Source organism: Berghia stephanieae, chromosome 3, assembly GCF_034508935.2.
Source record: "Berghia stephanieae isolate SIO BIC M18660-M18661 chromosome 3, UCSD_Bste_1.3, whole genome shotgun sequence".
In the NCBI taxonomy this organism is placed as follows: Eukaryota; Metazoa; Mollusca; class Gastropoda; order Nudibranchia; family Aeolidiidae; genus Berghia; species Berghia stephanieae.
In genome coordinates, this window is record NC_088362.1 from 50,035,514 (window position 1) to 50,050,913 (window position 15,400).

The 15,400-nt window shown below is 38.3% G+C and overlaps 1 protein-coding gene across 1 annotated transcript; it reads right to left on the reverse strand.

Moving 5' to 3' along the window:
- Positions 1-2,281: 2,281 nt before the first annotated feature.
- Positions 2,282-14,884, reverse strand: LOC144967929 (uncharacterized). Its single transcript, XM_078905715.1, has 11 exons — positions 13,296-14,884; positions 12,278-12,386; positions 11,772-11,846; positions 11,303-11,462; positions 9,540-9,641; positions 8,641-8,733; positions 7,547-7,716; positions 6,655-6,849; positions 5,536-5,736; positions 4,173-4,334; positions 2,282-2,650 (listed from the first exon to the last, which is right to left on the reverse strand). Exons 1-11 carry the CDS (start codon positions 13,541-13,543, stop codon positions 2,468-2,470), a joined length of 1,698 nt encoding a protein of 565 aa, XP_078761841.1. The 5' UTR covers positions 13,544-14,884; the 3' UTR covers positions 2,282-2,467.
- Between the last annotated feature and the right edge of the window lie 516 nt (positions 14,885-15,400).

Sequence of the window (15,400 nt, forward strand, 5' to 3'; positions counted from 1 at the left end):
GGAGTATAGTCTAATAGTTGACGAAAGAAGAGAAATGGATTAATTTTGGACATATTATATTGAATAAATGTCGGCACTCATCTCTTCAGTTTATGCGCAAGGTATCTCGTAATGTTGCCTTACACAAAACCGTCAACGACCCAAATGCACCAATGCACCCATCATCGTTCCAATCATTAAAAACGCTACACGTAGATAAGAAACAATGCATCACTATACCTAAAACCATTTACAGGAACAGACACATACAAAGACAGCTTTTTCCCTACGAACAATAAATGACTGGAATGTCCTGCCACCGGATATAACTGACGTTGAATGCTTGGAAACTCTCAAAACAATTTTGAATGCAAAGTAATCTGTAACTTGTCCCTGTTTTGATCGAAATTGGCTGAATATTTGCAGTGATGGGCCCATGGGGCCTTTTGCGAATACAAGCCATTGAAGATTGAAGATTGTGTGTTTTATACATTGCCTTTTTTTATTGTCTTTATTAGTGTCTGCTGGTTTGAGCCCATAACGTTCCTTGTCAGGATTTTTTCTTCTTTTTTTTTTTTAGCTGTTATATTTAGTTGTTCAATAATTCTATCCCAGCAGTCTATATTATAAAGGAGATACTGTCTTTTACTTACTTTATACATATTATTTCGCATTGAAAGAAGCGTTACGCTTTATTTTAATCTCTCTCTCTCTCTCTCTCTCTCTCTCTCTCTCTCTGTCTCTGTCTCTCTCTCTCTCTCTCTCTCTCTCTCTTCTCTCTCTCTCTCTCTCTCTGTCTCTGTCTCTCTCTCTCTCTCTCTCTCTCTCTCTCTCTCTCTCTCTCTCTCTCTCTCTCTCTCTGGCTTACAAACCGAGAGTCCCGCTAACTCAGGGTAGAGCACTTGCCTCACACAAAAAACCATTGGTTTCACTCCCGGATGTATCCCACCTACATCCCCCATCCGGCCAGCAATGAATGGGCAGCTGGATCTATCAGACAGAGGCGGAAAGTACTTTGCAATAGGCTTGCATTTGATAAAAGGATACATAAATTAGGCTAAACATCGGCTTTGTGTAGCTTATGGCCGATTGTTGCCATCGACTACCACTTTACATTTCAGTCAAGAGAGGTGACCAATAGTATAAGTTATGCCATAGATAGTAAGCATTAGTTAATATGTCAAGGCCAGAGAGAGAGAGAGAGAGAGAGAGAGAGAGAGAGAGAGAGAGAGAGAGAGAGAGAGAGAGAGTTATTATTAATTTTTAAATAATTAAACGCTTTGCCATTTATAATTTGAGATAACTGCATTTTAATTGTATTGAAATGAAACAAAAAATAAGGCGAAAATGAAGTTGGTTTATAGGTACATATCATTATCATAGAAACATAATATCAATATTATGTAAAATTGAACATGGGGTTTTCTTTAAAAGTTCAAGTAAAAGAGATTCTATTTATATGGATGGAAAATCTTGAGATATATTCTATGAGTTGGGGGCAGCGCGGCTCAGCGGTACGGTCTTTGCTTCGTACCCAAAAGGTACTGAGTTCGACTACCCGCCTCGTTGTGTGGCCTTGAGCAAGTCACCTCGCCCTAGCTCACTTTGCGTCGCTACACTGCGGCTGACGCTTGTGTTATTCCAGTCTTCCATTGGAAGATACCCTAAAGACAATAATTATCCCTCGGGTATCAATAAAGGGAATTCTTTTTTTTAATGAGCATCAACATTTGTTCACCAGTCTCTTATGATATTCTTTTATCAACAGTGCGGACTGCTACTAATGTGTTCTAATGTGTTGTCAAATGATGGATATGATTGTCAATAATAATTCCTACCATTTCAGGGCCATTTATCCAAAAGGAAGCAAAAGTGCGATGTCAAAAAACCGGTTCCAATCTCACTGGAAGTGTAAAACCACTCTTTCCTGAGGACTGGATGCATATCTTGTGTAAATGATCTTCTGATTTCAGCTGAGTGGTGGTATCTTTTCTAGTCTAAATACATGCTGGTCGTCAATAAAGATCATCCATCCTCGCTCTTTTACGTCCCGTAATCCTAAGAATCTGCCTATACATCTCGCTACGATTATAGTTATGCTACCTTATGATTCAATGTGTAACCTATTCATTATCAGTCCTTCGGAGGACGAGTTACATACACACTTCCAATGAGTTTGGAACCGGAAGAGAAGAAGATGTAACGTCATGACTTCTCTGCCCTGTTGTGTGTTAAATTCATCGTTCGTCCATACCGACGTATACATTTTTGCAGGTTTGATAACCCAAACTGGGTGGATTTGTTTGTTTTGTGTTTGTTTTTGTTTTTTTTGATGGTTTTTTTTTTTTTTTTTTTTTTTTGGTTTTGGTTTTTATTTATTTATATTCTGTTTTTGATGTCCCGCGCCTTAAGATATATTTCAATGTACATATCACAGATAAAAATATACAAAGTTAGTTTATGACGTAAAAGTAAAATATTTAGTGTTTCATTCCAGTTGAATATCGGGTCGACCCATGCTTCTAAGAATCTCTCCACAAAGAAGTACTATCCTGTCATGATTGTCTGCCCTTTGCGAGATGTGGGTACCGGGGAAAGCGTAAGCCTCTGGCAATAAGACACATTTCTGTAGGGATGGAATTTGTGTGCAGTCCTCTAGGATTCCTCGGATCTGAGATTAGAGAGAGGAGTAAGGGGGGGGGGGGGGGGGAGAAGGGGGGGAGTTAGGAAATAGCAATAGAAATTAATGTAAACGCAGATACCAACATTATTCTTGTCTTGTTTTTGAGTGTGAGTTGGCAGAGTGGATCAGGCATTGCACTTATACTCAAAGGTTCTGGGTTCGAGAAAACTGTCGGCATCTCGTTTATTCCTTGAGCAAGAAGTTTAGTCCCTATTGCTTACTTCTACTTTCTACAAAAGAAAACCTCTGCATGGAGGGTACCTACGAGGGCAAGCGGAACAGAGGCCGAGACCAAGAAGGAGGTGATCTCAAGACAAAGTGGACTGGATGGGGAAAACAACCACAGAAGCAGGACGCATGGCACATATGGAAACCAGAAGAAAGGAGTTCCGTCGAGATGTTTGGGAGGCTACGCCCAATAAGGATCCGCCTTAAAAATGAAGAAGAAGATTGCTCTATTTGCTGTGCAGTTCTTTGGATAAAGCCTGTGTTATTTCGGTCTTTTTATTGAGCTAGATGAGAGTCGTCTCTGGTGTTATCGTGCACGGTTTCTTGCAAAGATTGCGTGGTCAAATTTAAGATAGTGACGAATAATATTGTAAGTGGGTTTGTAGCAAACAAAAAGTCAACCTGGGGATTGGACTATATGTAATTGGTATTTTACTCCATTTTACTCCACACTGCTCGATAAATAAAACGCAATGATGAAATGCACCGTGAACCGTGGATATTGGATATGACTTAGTAACATTTGTAGTCATAGGGGGCAGCGTGGCTCAGCGGTACGGTCTTTGCTTCGTACCCAAAAGGTACCGAGTTCGACTACCCGCCTCGTTGTGTGGCCATGAGCAAGTCACCTCGCCCTAGCTCATTTTGCGGCGCTGCGCTGCGGCTAACGCCTGGGTTATTCCAGCCTTCCGTTGGGATAGAGCCTAAAGACAAATTTTCCCTTGGGGATGAATAAGGGGAATTTTTTAAAAATGTTTTATTTATTTTATGACTGAGCCTTCCAACATTTCAAACCTTGTCCTTAGCGAGCTTGTGCCGCTTTGTGGTCTTGGGTATGGCACTCGCCCTGAGATTTGTAGTTCCCTGGTTCGAGTCCCGCTGTTAGTGGCGAAAGTCGAGTCATTGGAAAACGCTTTTACTCACATTCTCTCGCCGTACTCAACTGTAAATTGGGTACCTTGCCGGTAACTAAACTCACAACTTTATTTCTATCGAAAAGTAATAGCATCTTCCAGGTGTCATGTTATTTATTATTATACGTATTATGTGTGCAAAGCCCTTAGAAATTTTGTTGGATATTGTCTTATGGAAAAGCTACTTTTTATTCTAATTTCTTCTTCTTTTTTTTTTATCCCTCAAAAGTTTTTGCCAAGATGAGGGTCATTTAAATTGGTCGATGTTTGAAGGACGAGTTTTCTGGCGAAATTTTTTAATACGTCTCTTTCTAGAGTACGGCAGTTACCGGGTTAAAATATTTAAACCTTCCTAATATTGCCCATACCTCGTACAGTGGCGGTGGGACAAATGACTGGACACACAAGACTTTGAGGTTGTCACAGTCCATGGCACGTCTCACCACAAGGCGAATAGCGTCATCGTCTAGTGAGCAATAGGACACGGCAAAACAAGTGATGTGGGGCATTCGAGGCAGCAAGGACGCCACCTAGTGGGAGGAAAAGAAATGAACCATTATGGACTGATAGTGGAGCAGTCCCTAAACATATAAGCAGCATTTTGTTTTTCTTTGCAAATCTGAAGAAAAAACTGAAAATAATAATATGCAAATGATATTGACCCGTGATGGTTTATATGTGAATCCCATCTACTTTATTCTCTACTCCTCCTCCTCCTCCTCCTCCTCCTCCTCCTCCTCCTCCTTCTCGTCCTCATAATCATCTTCATCATCCTCCTCCCTCTCCGTCTTCTCCTCCTGATCCTCCTCATCCTCTTTCTCCTCCTCCTTTTTCCCCCTCATCCTCCTCCTTCTCGCTCAAATCGCATCATCTTAATGAAAAAGGCTATATTATGTGCAGTTAGGATGTTAATAGGAAACAGCACTAATGCAAGATAATAATCTGAAAAGGTGTGAATGATACAGTACCAGACAACCCAGAGAGAAAAACAAGAAAAAAATTCAAAATTCAAAATAAAAAAATAATAAAAAATAAAATTCCCTTTGTTCATCCCCAAGGGGAAATTTGTCTTTAGGGTCTATTCCAATGGAAGACTGGAATAACCCAGGCGTCAGCCGCAGTGCAGCGCCGCAAAGTGAACTAGGGCTAGGTGACTTGTTCAAGGCCACACAACGCAGCGGCGGGTGATCGAACTCGTTACCTTTTGGGTACGAAGCAAAGACCGTACCGCTGAGCCACGCTGCCCCCGATCAGCCTGTCTCGACCAGGGGTAGAGCCTCAGACGACTTATTGATTACAGGTGAGACGTGCTTTTAAAGAGACATCTAGTCCTTATCATCCCCCCCCCCCCCCCCCCCCCCCCATCCCATTATTTATTCATGTTCATGTTTTCAAAATGATGGAGCATTTTCTAGTGGAAAAATTCACAACAAAACATGTGTGCCGGTATTTTTTTTATGTAGAACAAGCAACTAGAGTAACCTCTGTGGTGTAACCCGACAAGTAATTCAGAGAGGTCTGAAGATCTATATCCAGTGGAGGCCGTGGCATGCTGGGGTTTTTTTTTTGTGGGGAGGGGGAGTAGATTTTTTTCCTGTGTTTTCTTTTTGCCTTGTGTGACACTGTATCATAGTCAACTTTTCATATTTTTCTTGTGCAGGTGTAATTGAATAAATTAAGAAGAAGAAAACGTTTTGAATGAAAAGAACCAGTGGTGTCCCTGTCACCTACAGACATTGAGACAGATCCTAGATTGTTCCGGCTCAAGTTGAGTTCTCTCAATGTTCCAAGTCCGCGCCAATGCGCAAGATACTGAAGGTCACCCGGTGCGAGCCTGGCGTCCCGTAGGTTGAGGTAAGTCAGCGTGAATGACGTCACAGGGGTCAGGAGGTCAGGCAGGGAATCGTGCAGAGTGCATGATGACAGACTCAACTAGAGATTCAATAAAAAAAATTATATAAACTTCTTGTGGAAGAAGAAAACACCCAACATATATTGGGATACATTATGAGATTTTTTAATGTTTTGATAATCCCAACTCATCCTATCACAAGACAAAACTGCATGTTGAAAGCGTATTATCTGTGTGTTGTTTTACTATCTAGAGATTCAATTTTAACTTTAGATAAAATAAATCAAGAACTAGATACACATTGAACTATTTCTTCAAATGTTTTGGATATTTTAATCAACTGTCTGGTTGTCAGGAAACAGATGTAGTAGCTGCAATAATGTTTTATAGAGAATTAACGTTTCCTTTGAACCGGCTCCACATTGGAGGTTAGAAACTGTTTTTGCATTGAATTAATAGAAATGAATTATTTACTAGTTTTACGGTTGCAGAACATAATAATTTCACAAGAGATCAAAATTCAATGATAAATCTTTTACTGAAATTGAACTTCGTCTGTTTAATAAATAGAACTAAGACAATCTCAGTTCAGAGCAATTTTCAAACAGAATAGAGAATAATTTCATTACATATAATTGTGATTTGCACATAAATTAATTTTGATAGCATCTATCTACCTGCAAAATATGAATTAAGTATTGTTTGCGTTTTATCAGTATATTTAGCTCCATGTCTAATGATTTCCTTTTACTGCACAGTGTCAGTAAGCTCAAGGGTTAATATCATAAATGTTACTAAGATAACAATATATATCACATGTAAGAGTTGCTTATGCTAAGGCTTTAAATTACACTGTCGGAAACAAAAATTACAGATGAAACACATTATTATGGATGATTTGCTGCTGGTTCTCACAATTCAATACAATGCAAATACGGTAGATTTAATTTATTGAATTTATTGAAAACATGGGCTTATTTTGCACATATAAAACTTACTCTTTCTAGTAATACCAGAGATGAGAGGGCCCTTGACAATAAAGACGGGGCCTCGGGCATCAATGTAACGTGTATGGTGTTGTGCAGAGCCAGGGCCTTGAGGGCCGGGAGTAAGATTAGGCCCTCGAGTAAGTAGGCCCATCTGCCCTCGTCTGAGCCAACCTCTCTGTCTTCTATGTAGAGATGAGTCAAGTGCTGAGGACACAAGAAATCGGGGCTAGTCCAAAAAAAATAATAAGATATTTAAAAATGAGTGTATACGGGTCCTACTGAAAGAAACGCCGGCACGAGGAGCTTTCGGAAGGCCTACTCTTCGGACGGCTTCTGGAAAGCTTAGTTCAGCTCTGAGGGTCTCCGGATGGCTTGAGAGATATGAGCTTCTGATGACTCCGGACGGCTCCGGGCAGCAATTGGTAGGACCGTTGTATACGATTGTATTCTTTTTTATTTGAATATAGTTATACAAAAAAATAACAAAAAGGAAATTTTCCTAGGATAGAACGTCACCAAAGAAAGAGTTGAAAAATTCAAATAGATTAAGAAGATAATGAACACAATATCAATATTACAAAGCAGTGAGTGATCATGAAGAGAACGGCAAAAACTCCAAGACTCAACATCCCCATGAGAAGCGTGCACTCCTATCTAGGGCAATGGCAGCACAAATTCGCTCAAAGTTTTGTACAATGGATTACAAGCCAACAGAAACACTGAAGATCACGAACAAAACATATCAACTGTTCGGCGCTATTACTTTTTCTTTTGTCAACAAAGACCTGTCTTTTACACCTGAATATGATGAGAAAATGTGAGTAATGAGTCTTTTTTGTTTTCAGCAACTCATCTTTGCGCGGCCAACAGCGGACTTTGAACCATGGACAATGATACCTACCCTAGCTGGAATGAATTTGGTGAGGAAATGGAGCGGAAGTCCCACTTCAGGTAGGTATTCATACCACGCCCTCTGGCAGACGTAGCGGAAGGGGGTGTGGCCTTGTAAGGCAAGGCCAATCAGAACGTCGTCTACGGTCATCTGACAGTCAAGAATGATTGTGATTGGTCCTAGGAAATAAGGCGAAATGATATTTACATTTGAATTAAATTATACCAAGCACAAATTATTGTTGTCATCATCATCATCATCATCATCATCATCATCATCATCATCATCATCATCATCATCATCATCATCAGCATTATTATTGTTATTATTATTATTATTATTATTATTATCATCATCATCATCATCATCATCATCATCATCATCATCATCATCATCATTACCATAATTAGGGTAAATGGAAAATATTTGATTAGTGTTGGTTTGAGTACCTATTATTGTGATACAACTGTTGTTGCTGAAATTATTAATCTGAAAATGTAGGCAAATCATTATGATCTTATTGCAATTCTTGCTTCGAGATTTTCATTGTCTACAAGTCAGAGCAAGAATTGATTTTATTTGTTTAAATCTAATGTCTCATCTGATATTCAAGTCATGCTCTTTCCTTATAGACCACTTCGTCAAAAGATATAACGATTTAAAAGTGTTAAAATGTCCCTGAACAAAGTATATGAGATGTTTTGAACCTAAGACCGTTACCTCTAAAACGATCTTACAGGCGAGACTTCAAATGCTGACTACGTTACGTCACTATCGATATTATTATACACGTGCAATCGTCTGAATAATTCATGGCACATTGCCGAATTCCTAAGTGGTCAGAACCATCCGGCTGCTCCAGATTTATCTTTAAATTAGATAATATGAAAATAGGATGATGATGATGATGACGATGATGATGATGATGATGATGATGACGACGACGATGGTGATGATGACGATAATGATGATGATGAATGATGACGATGATGATGATGATGTTTATGATGAGGAGGAGGATGATGATGATGATGATGATGATGATGATGATGATGATGATGATGATGATGATGATGATGATGATGATGATGACCAAATCATACCTATATGATGTCCGTGTCTAACCTGTAGATCAGTGTTGTAGTAGATGCACGATATCTTGTAAATATAGCGTAACATTTTATCTTTACTCACGGCTTTGTGTAATAAAGGGATTGGGTGGTGGGTGAAAATGATAAATGAAAGGAGAAAGAAAAAAAAAAAGAAAGATTTATTTGACGACAAACAACAAGAACAATAGCAAAAAGAACAACAACAACAACGTCAACAAAATAACGATTTTTTAAAAGCAATGATAATATTGAATGTTAGCTTTATTTCCTTTATAGAAAATCGACATGCACTTATTTGTAGGTCTGATAGCCCAATTCATTATGGGCTCAATGTTATAATAGAAATCTCAACAACAACAAAATGACGCAAAATATTGTCCATTACAACAATGTTAAACTAGGCCCATGAATGCGTTCGGACTTGCATATATCTATGTACCTGTCGTACAAATCTATAGTTTTAGCTACACTTTACAGAATTGTCATAACATCATTGTAATGGAGTATAATTTGTATTGGTTTGAGAGTATATCCATTACAACAATGAAAGCATAACATCCAATGGTCTGAGACCCTCATACCACCTGGTCATTACCCTGGCATTTAAATCCTATTGGTGATGAATATATTATTATAAAGCTGTAACGCATTGGTTTAAATGAATACAAAGAGACGGATTTTCATCTAGCATGCTGTTTGTCAAAATGCCAAGGGAAATTATAATGTAATCAACATATTAATTTACTGATGATCTCAAATCTAAAAACATAACAATGCATAAAATGTGCACTTTGTTCGCACTGACAAACGTTAGGCAACGTAATTCAATGAATTAAACATAAGTGGACGTTATAATTATAACTATATAATCCTATTTGTACGCATCTCACCCAGGGATTTTCGTAGAAGACTGTGTAGGAACCCAGCTTGTCTGTCTCTTGGTCTCATCCATACAATGGGTAGACGTAGAAGCTCTCGACATAGTCTGCGATCTAGGAGAAGAGAGGATCATACTTTTTTTAAATCTAGTTTTTGTACGTGCGTGTGTGTATGTGTGTGTGTGTGTGTGTGTGTGTGTGTGTGTACATCTGTTTATCTGCATATATCTTTAAGTCTTGTCATAGACTCAACGAGTATGCTCTTTCCTTTCGTTAAATATATGATCGTCATTGCCATGCGGAGTATTGGGTCCAAATCATAATATTTACTTTAGTTACCTCTTTACTCCTATAAAAAAAAATTCGGATGGCTTTGTAAATTCCCTTACCATTGAGGTTTTTGGCATACTTGTATTCATCTGTATTCATCTCAGTGATGATATTTATTTTTAAAATTATCTATATTCACCCGATTAATCAATCCCCTTTAAAAGTTGAATTAATTTGAAACAGCTTTATTAGCAGTAGTTACCGGGTTTGACCGTAGCCATCGTTAACTTATAGCCTGGCACTAGAACCTCTAAGACTTATAATTTTACGTCATTTTTTTAGGTTTGTGCAACGTCTAGTGAGTTGTCGTTAGCAGCAGTGCTCAAGGAAACGAGTGATTCCATTGGTTGAACTATTGAATACAACTCACGATTTGTTTTCTTTTGTGGCCAAAGACTTCTCTTTTGACGTAATGTTTTGGTCAGTGTCAGGCTATAAGTTAACGAGGGCTACGGTTTGACTGATTCCTTCTATTAAAACTACAAATCAATGTTACAGTAAGGCAATAACGCGCTTTATTCATAAACAAAGTCAATATAGATACCTAAGATAAATTGCCATTCATACAATAGATTTTTAAGTAAACCTCAGCAGTCACCATGATACTGGACGGGTTTTGTAGCCAAATGTACAAAAGCGTCAATTGACTCTTTCCTCGGACAACTACTATGATAATAGGAACGATTCCATTATCTACCCTAAATGCATATGGCGATAACCAATCTCCTTGACTGAATAATTTGATGTTTTGGAGTAGTAGTAGTAGTAGTAGTAGTAGTAGTAGTAGTAGTAGTAGTAGTAGTAGTAGTAGTAGTAGTAGTAGTAGTAGTAGTAGCGTATGGTTACACCTCCAAATTAATTTCTTCAACCCAGCTTCGAAAGCATTCCTTCGCCCTAAGGACTGTTTCATAGCCACCTTCAAGTTTAGTTACTGGATGTTTTGGGGTGTATGTGACATGTGAGGGAGAAGGTGGTTGGGAAAATAGGGAACACGTTCCAACCAGCCTACCATAAGGAAAACTGGGAAGATCGATGGTAATGCAGTCCTATTACTAACAGGCATTGCAGTAGAGGGAGAGAAAGAGAAAGAGGGAGAGAGGGAGAGAGAGAGAGAGAGAGAGAGAGAGAGAGGGAGAGAGAGTGTGTGTGTGTGTGTGTGTGTTAGAGAGAGAGAGAGAGAGAGAAAGAGAGAGAGAGAGAGAGAAAGAGAGAGGGTGGGGGGAGAGACAGGGAAACAGAAAGAGAGTAGGAGATGCGGAGAGAGATTTAATTGTGGGAGGAAGAGAGAAAGAGAAGAAAGCTAGATAGATAGATAGATAGATAGATAGATAGATAGATAGATAGATAGATAGATAGATTGATAGATAGATAGACACAGAGAGAGAGAGAGAGAGAGAGAGAGAGAGAGAGAGAGAGAGAGAGTGAGAGAATTCCCACCAACCCACCATTAGGAAAACCAGTAAAGTCAACATGCTGTAATTTGGCGTGAGGCTTGAGGCTGAGCAACCCTATGGCAATGGCGTCCAATAGAGACATGCAGTCATTTCCCTCTATTGGGGTGGTCAGGTAGTCTCTGCTTATCCATTCCTCCAAGGGGATTAAACTCTGGCGGTGCAATGAGGAAGAAAATAAATTAAACTGTACCCTCTCGCAACTTATATCAATGTGTTTTTTCTCATTTATCAATACATTTTTATAGTCTTTGTGAGACATTGTATGTGACACAAAAGGTCACTCATATCATCTCCCTAATCTATTTTAACTGTATAAAAAAATTCAAAGAATGATTACATTAATAAATCTTCGTACCCTCTACCACCACAATCACATCACTACCATCTCTATCATCAATACCATCATCATCAACATCATCATCATCATCAACATCATCATTTCATCACCTCTCCACCATACCTTGACATGTAGATAATAGAAAGGCCATGTAGACACCAAGAATGCCACGGCCCTCAGCTGACTCTGTAGAATGGCCTCGGTCAGGGTTGCCAGATTATTTTTCAACAAAATGCCAGGGGAAGACTCAAAAAATGCCAAAACACTCCAAAAAATGCCAAAGTCTGTTGACTCCCACCCCCACTAAGAAAACTACTCACTTTTGATAGACAATTTACTATCATATCCTGGTGGCTTGCGTGTTTTCTTTTCTTTTTCTTTTTTTTTTTTTTTTTTGAATTATACTAAATTTCCTGTTGGGGTAATTTATTACCTACTGACTACTAAGTGGAGTGCTAAACCACTACACCACGGTTGAGAAAAGGTGTCATTTGAAGTATAATATACAAGAAAAGAAAATGCCAAATGAAAATGCCAAATGCCAAATGATTTTTCTAATGCCAAACGGTTTTCAAAAATGCCAGATTTTTGGAATCTGGCATTTAAAATGCCAAACTGGCAACCCTGGCCTCGGTCATCAATCGGGGGTAAAGGTCGCAGGGCAGAGAGTTCAGGCGGAGAGATTCCAAGAAAATAGGCTGGTGAACTAGTTCGTACTGGCACAAATCGCGGAGGTTTCTGATAATAAAAATGTTTAAACATATATTTTTTTTTAAAACACACCTGGATAATTTAAATTCATAAATCGACTCTGTACCTTTAAAATATCTTTTAAAACGCTGTTGACATGATTTTTCTCATGTTGCCCCCAAATGTCTAAAATTCCAGGAGATGTGATATTTTAAGTGAGAAAATACGTGATAGATGCAAGTCAAATGTATTAAAAATTATATTTGTTATCTATTTATCTCCATTTTGGTGACCATCATGACATTGTAGAGAATAATATTTGTTAGATTGAAATCTGGGAGTGAACCAAGTTTACGTCAACTTGAAACAGTTTCTCGTTATATCATTATTTAGTTTAGTATTGGTCCCCAGGGTAATCTATATTTTTGAATGCATCTTCATTTGTGGTGTTGTGTTTCATTGTATTTGCGATGAGTAAATATATGACTTTGCTATTCTATTTTACTTATATTCTCAAATTTACATATTATAGTTAAAATAACAATTAATCAATTGTGATCATAATCACAATAAACCAAAGTCTAAATATATTTTCATTTGGTACACACTGTGCTCAAATTACTTCACAACACTATTTAAAATAAATCGTCCATTGCGTGCATAATAATTGGTCTCTTTGGCTCATATTTTGCAGTATGACTCTTAAAAAAGAATCATTGTCTAAAATGAGTACCTTTTTCCCTTTGAATCGGTTTTGTAATGTGAAAAAGCGCCTTTCCAAAGGAGACAATTTGTGGGTCAGATTTTGTTATAATTATCACCCATCAAATAGCTGACCACACTTATTCTAATTTGACTTTGATACAGTCGAGATAAGATGCCCACTTGGCCAGTGACACAATTAGACAATAAATAAATGATTTTAATTCTATTTATCATTCAGCTGCCCATTCATACCTAGGTGAAGTGAGGAGTCGTCCAAATCTATCCTTGACCATCCCAAGTTTCCCGTCCTCGTCACGACACAAGTGATAGACAAAATGGGCCTCCGTCAGCCATAGGGGGTGACCACGCAGGTTGACCTCTTGTCCATCTCCAGGACATTGCTCCCCTCGTGAAGTGGGAGTGCCGGATATGACGTCATCGGGATGGTTGAAATCAACTGTGGCATAATCGATGCTGGTCATAACGTCAGTCATCGCCATCTCGGTGATGGTTGTGGTTGACGTTGCTTTTGTTGTGTTGTTTGTATTATTTATTTTTGTCGATGATTTTGTTTTGTTTCTCTTGTTATTTTGCTTTTTGTTGTTGTTATTGTTGTGATATGGAGGTGATAGTGGCGTTTTTTTTTTTGTAGCTGTTTATTTGTGGTTGTTTTTGTTTTTTGTTCGTGTCGTAGCTGTTGACCTTTATTTTTGTTGTCTTTGTTGTTGTTGTTGTTGTTGTTGCTGTGTTGTTTAATTGTTGCTGTGTCTGTTGTTTATTTCGTCGATAGTTTTTTGCTGTGTTTTGCCGTTATTGTTTATTGTGATAGTTTGCTTCGTTGTTGTTATTGCTGAATTATTTATTATTTATTGAAGCAGTGAAGTGTTGCATTGTTATTTCAGCTATCGTTCTGTGTTGTTGAGGTGATGGTGTGTTTATTGATGTTATTGGCTTTGTTTGTCGTTGTCGTCGTGGTAGTTTTTAGAGGCAACGAAGAAGTTGTGGTTGTTGTTGTTGTTTGTGATGGTGCTGTTGGAAATGATCGTGACTTTGATGGCTTTTGATAATGCTGGAAGTGATGGGTTCTTTAAAATAGTTATATGTATTTTAGTTTGGGTTTTTTTTTATATTCTTTCTTACTGCTCCTTGTGTTGGTATTGCTATTTTTGATGTTTTTATTTTACTTTTATAGAGTTGCCTTGGGGGTTACAGCCTGTTGTATTTATTATTCCCGTTAACGGTATTTTGATACAGAACATCTCAAGTTTTATACACATAACGATGAAATCCAAGATTCACTGCAAGATCTGTCTCTTTCTTTTTATATTGTTATGAATTGTAAAGATTCAGGTCATTTCTTTTCTAAAATAATAAGGCTACATTTAGATTTAAGACGGCTCATTCGTTCATATGTCAGTTTCTAATAGAATTAATGGTGCAGGGACATGTAAAAGTTGATGTTATGGAAATAATACTGGAATATCACAATGAATATCTGCAATCTCCAAAGTGTGCGGGCCTTGTTTACAACTAGACGTCTATGAGTCCTTCAATCCTGCTTTGATTGACTCTGGAAACATCAAACAAATCATTTAACACGATTGAACACATGAACAAAGAAACAGAAATTTAAAATGCACCATCGACTGTATATCTAGTGTCCAATGTAAACACTCGTACAATGGTTCATCCACAAATCAATTCACAAATCATTGAAAATCACACCAAACAGCTGAAATTCTCAACGTAAACAATATCAATACACGGTGAGTACTAATTTATCTCTCAACAACACATACAAACTCTCTCTCTCTCTCTCTCTCTCTCTCTCTCTCTCTCTCTCTCTCTCTCTCTCTCTCTCTCTCTCTCTCTCTCTCTCTCTCTCTCTTTCTGTTTGTGTATATGTCTCTCACTCACACTCTCTCACACACACGCACACACACACACACACACACACACACACACACACACACAAACATTGCAGCCCAGCCTGGTTACACACTTTACCTTCTCTACCTACCTATAACTGATGCCACTTCGTGCAATTCTTCCTTATTACCTTGCACACCATAACATGGAATATCAAAATGGTAGCTGAGTACCTATTTGAAAGGTAACTACGTACCAAAACGTACCTATTCCATTTCCATGTTCTTTACTTTAACTGCTTGGACTACCTTGACAGTCACTTTTACCGTCTACGGAATAGTCTTCTATATTCTATATTGAGTTTTTATATAGTGCAATATCCACTGTACGTGCTCAAAGCGCTTTACAAAGGGTCCCTGGCCAACAACAACACTTAACATTTAGGACCGTACATGACGCCTGTTAGGCGATATTACAATTTTTCGGAC

Bases quoted from the DNA above. Each gene is read 5' to 3' on its own strand.
- LOC144967929 (XM_078905715.1), bottom strand. From the start codon at position 13,543: ATGGCGATGACTGACGTTATGACCAGCATCGATTATGCCACAGTTGAT. The intron at 5,737-6,654 runs GTAAGTTTTATA...TTGAATCTCTAG, and splicing joins CTCTGGTATTACTAGAAAGA to TTGAGTCTGTCATCATGCAC. The intron at 2,651-4,172 runs GTATGGGCAATA...CTCTAATCTCAG, and splicing joins TCCCACCGCCACTGTACGAG to ATCCGAGGAATCCTAGAGGA.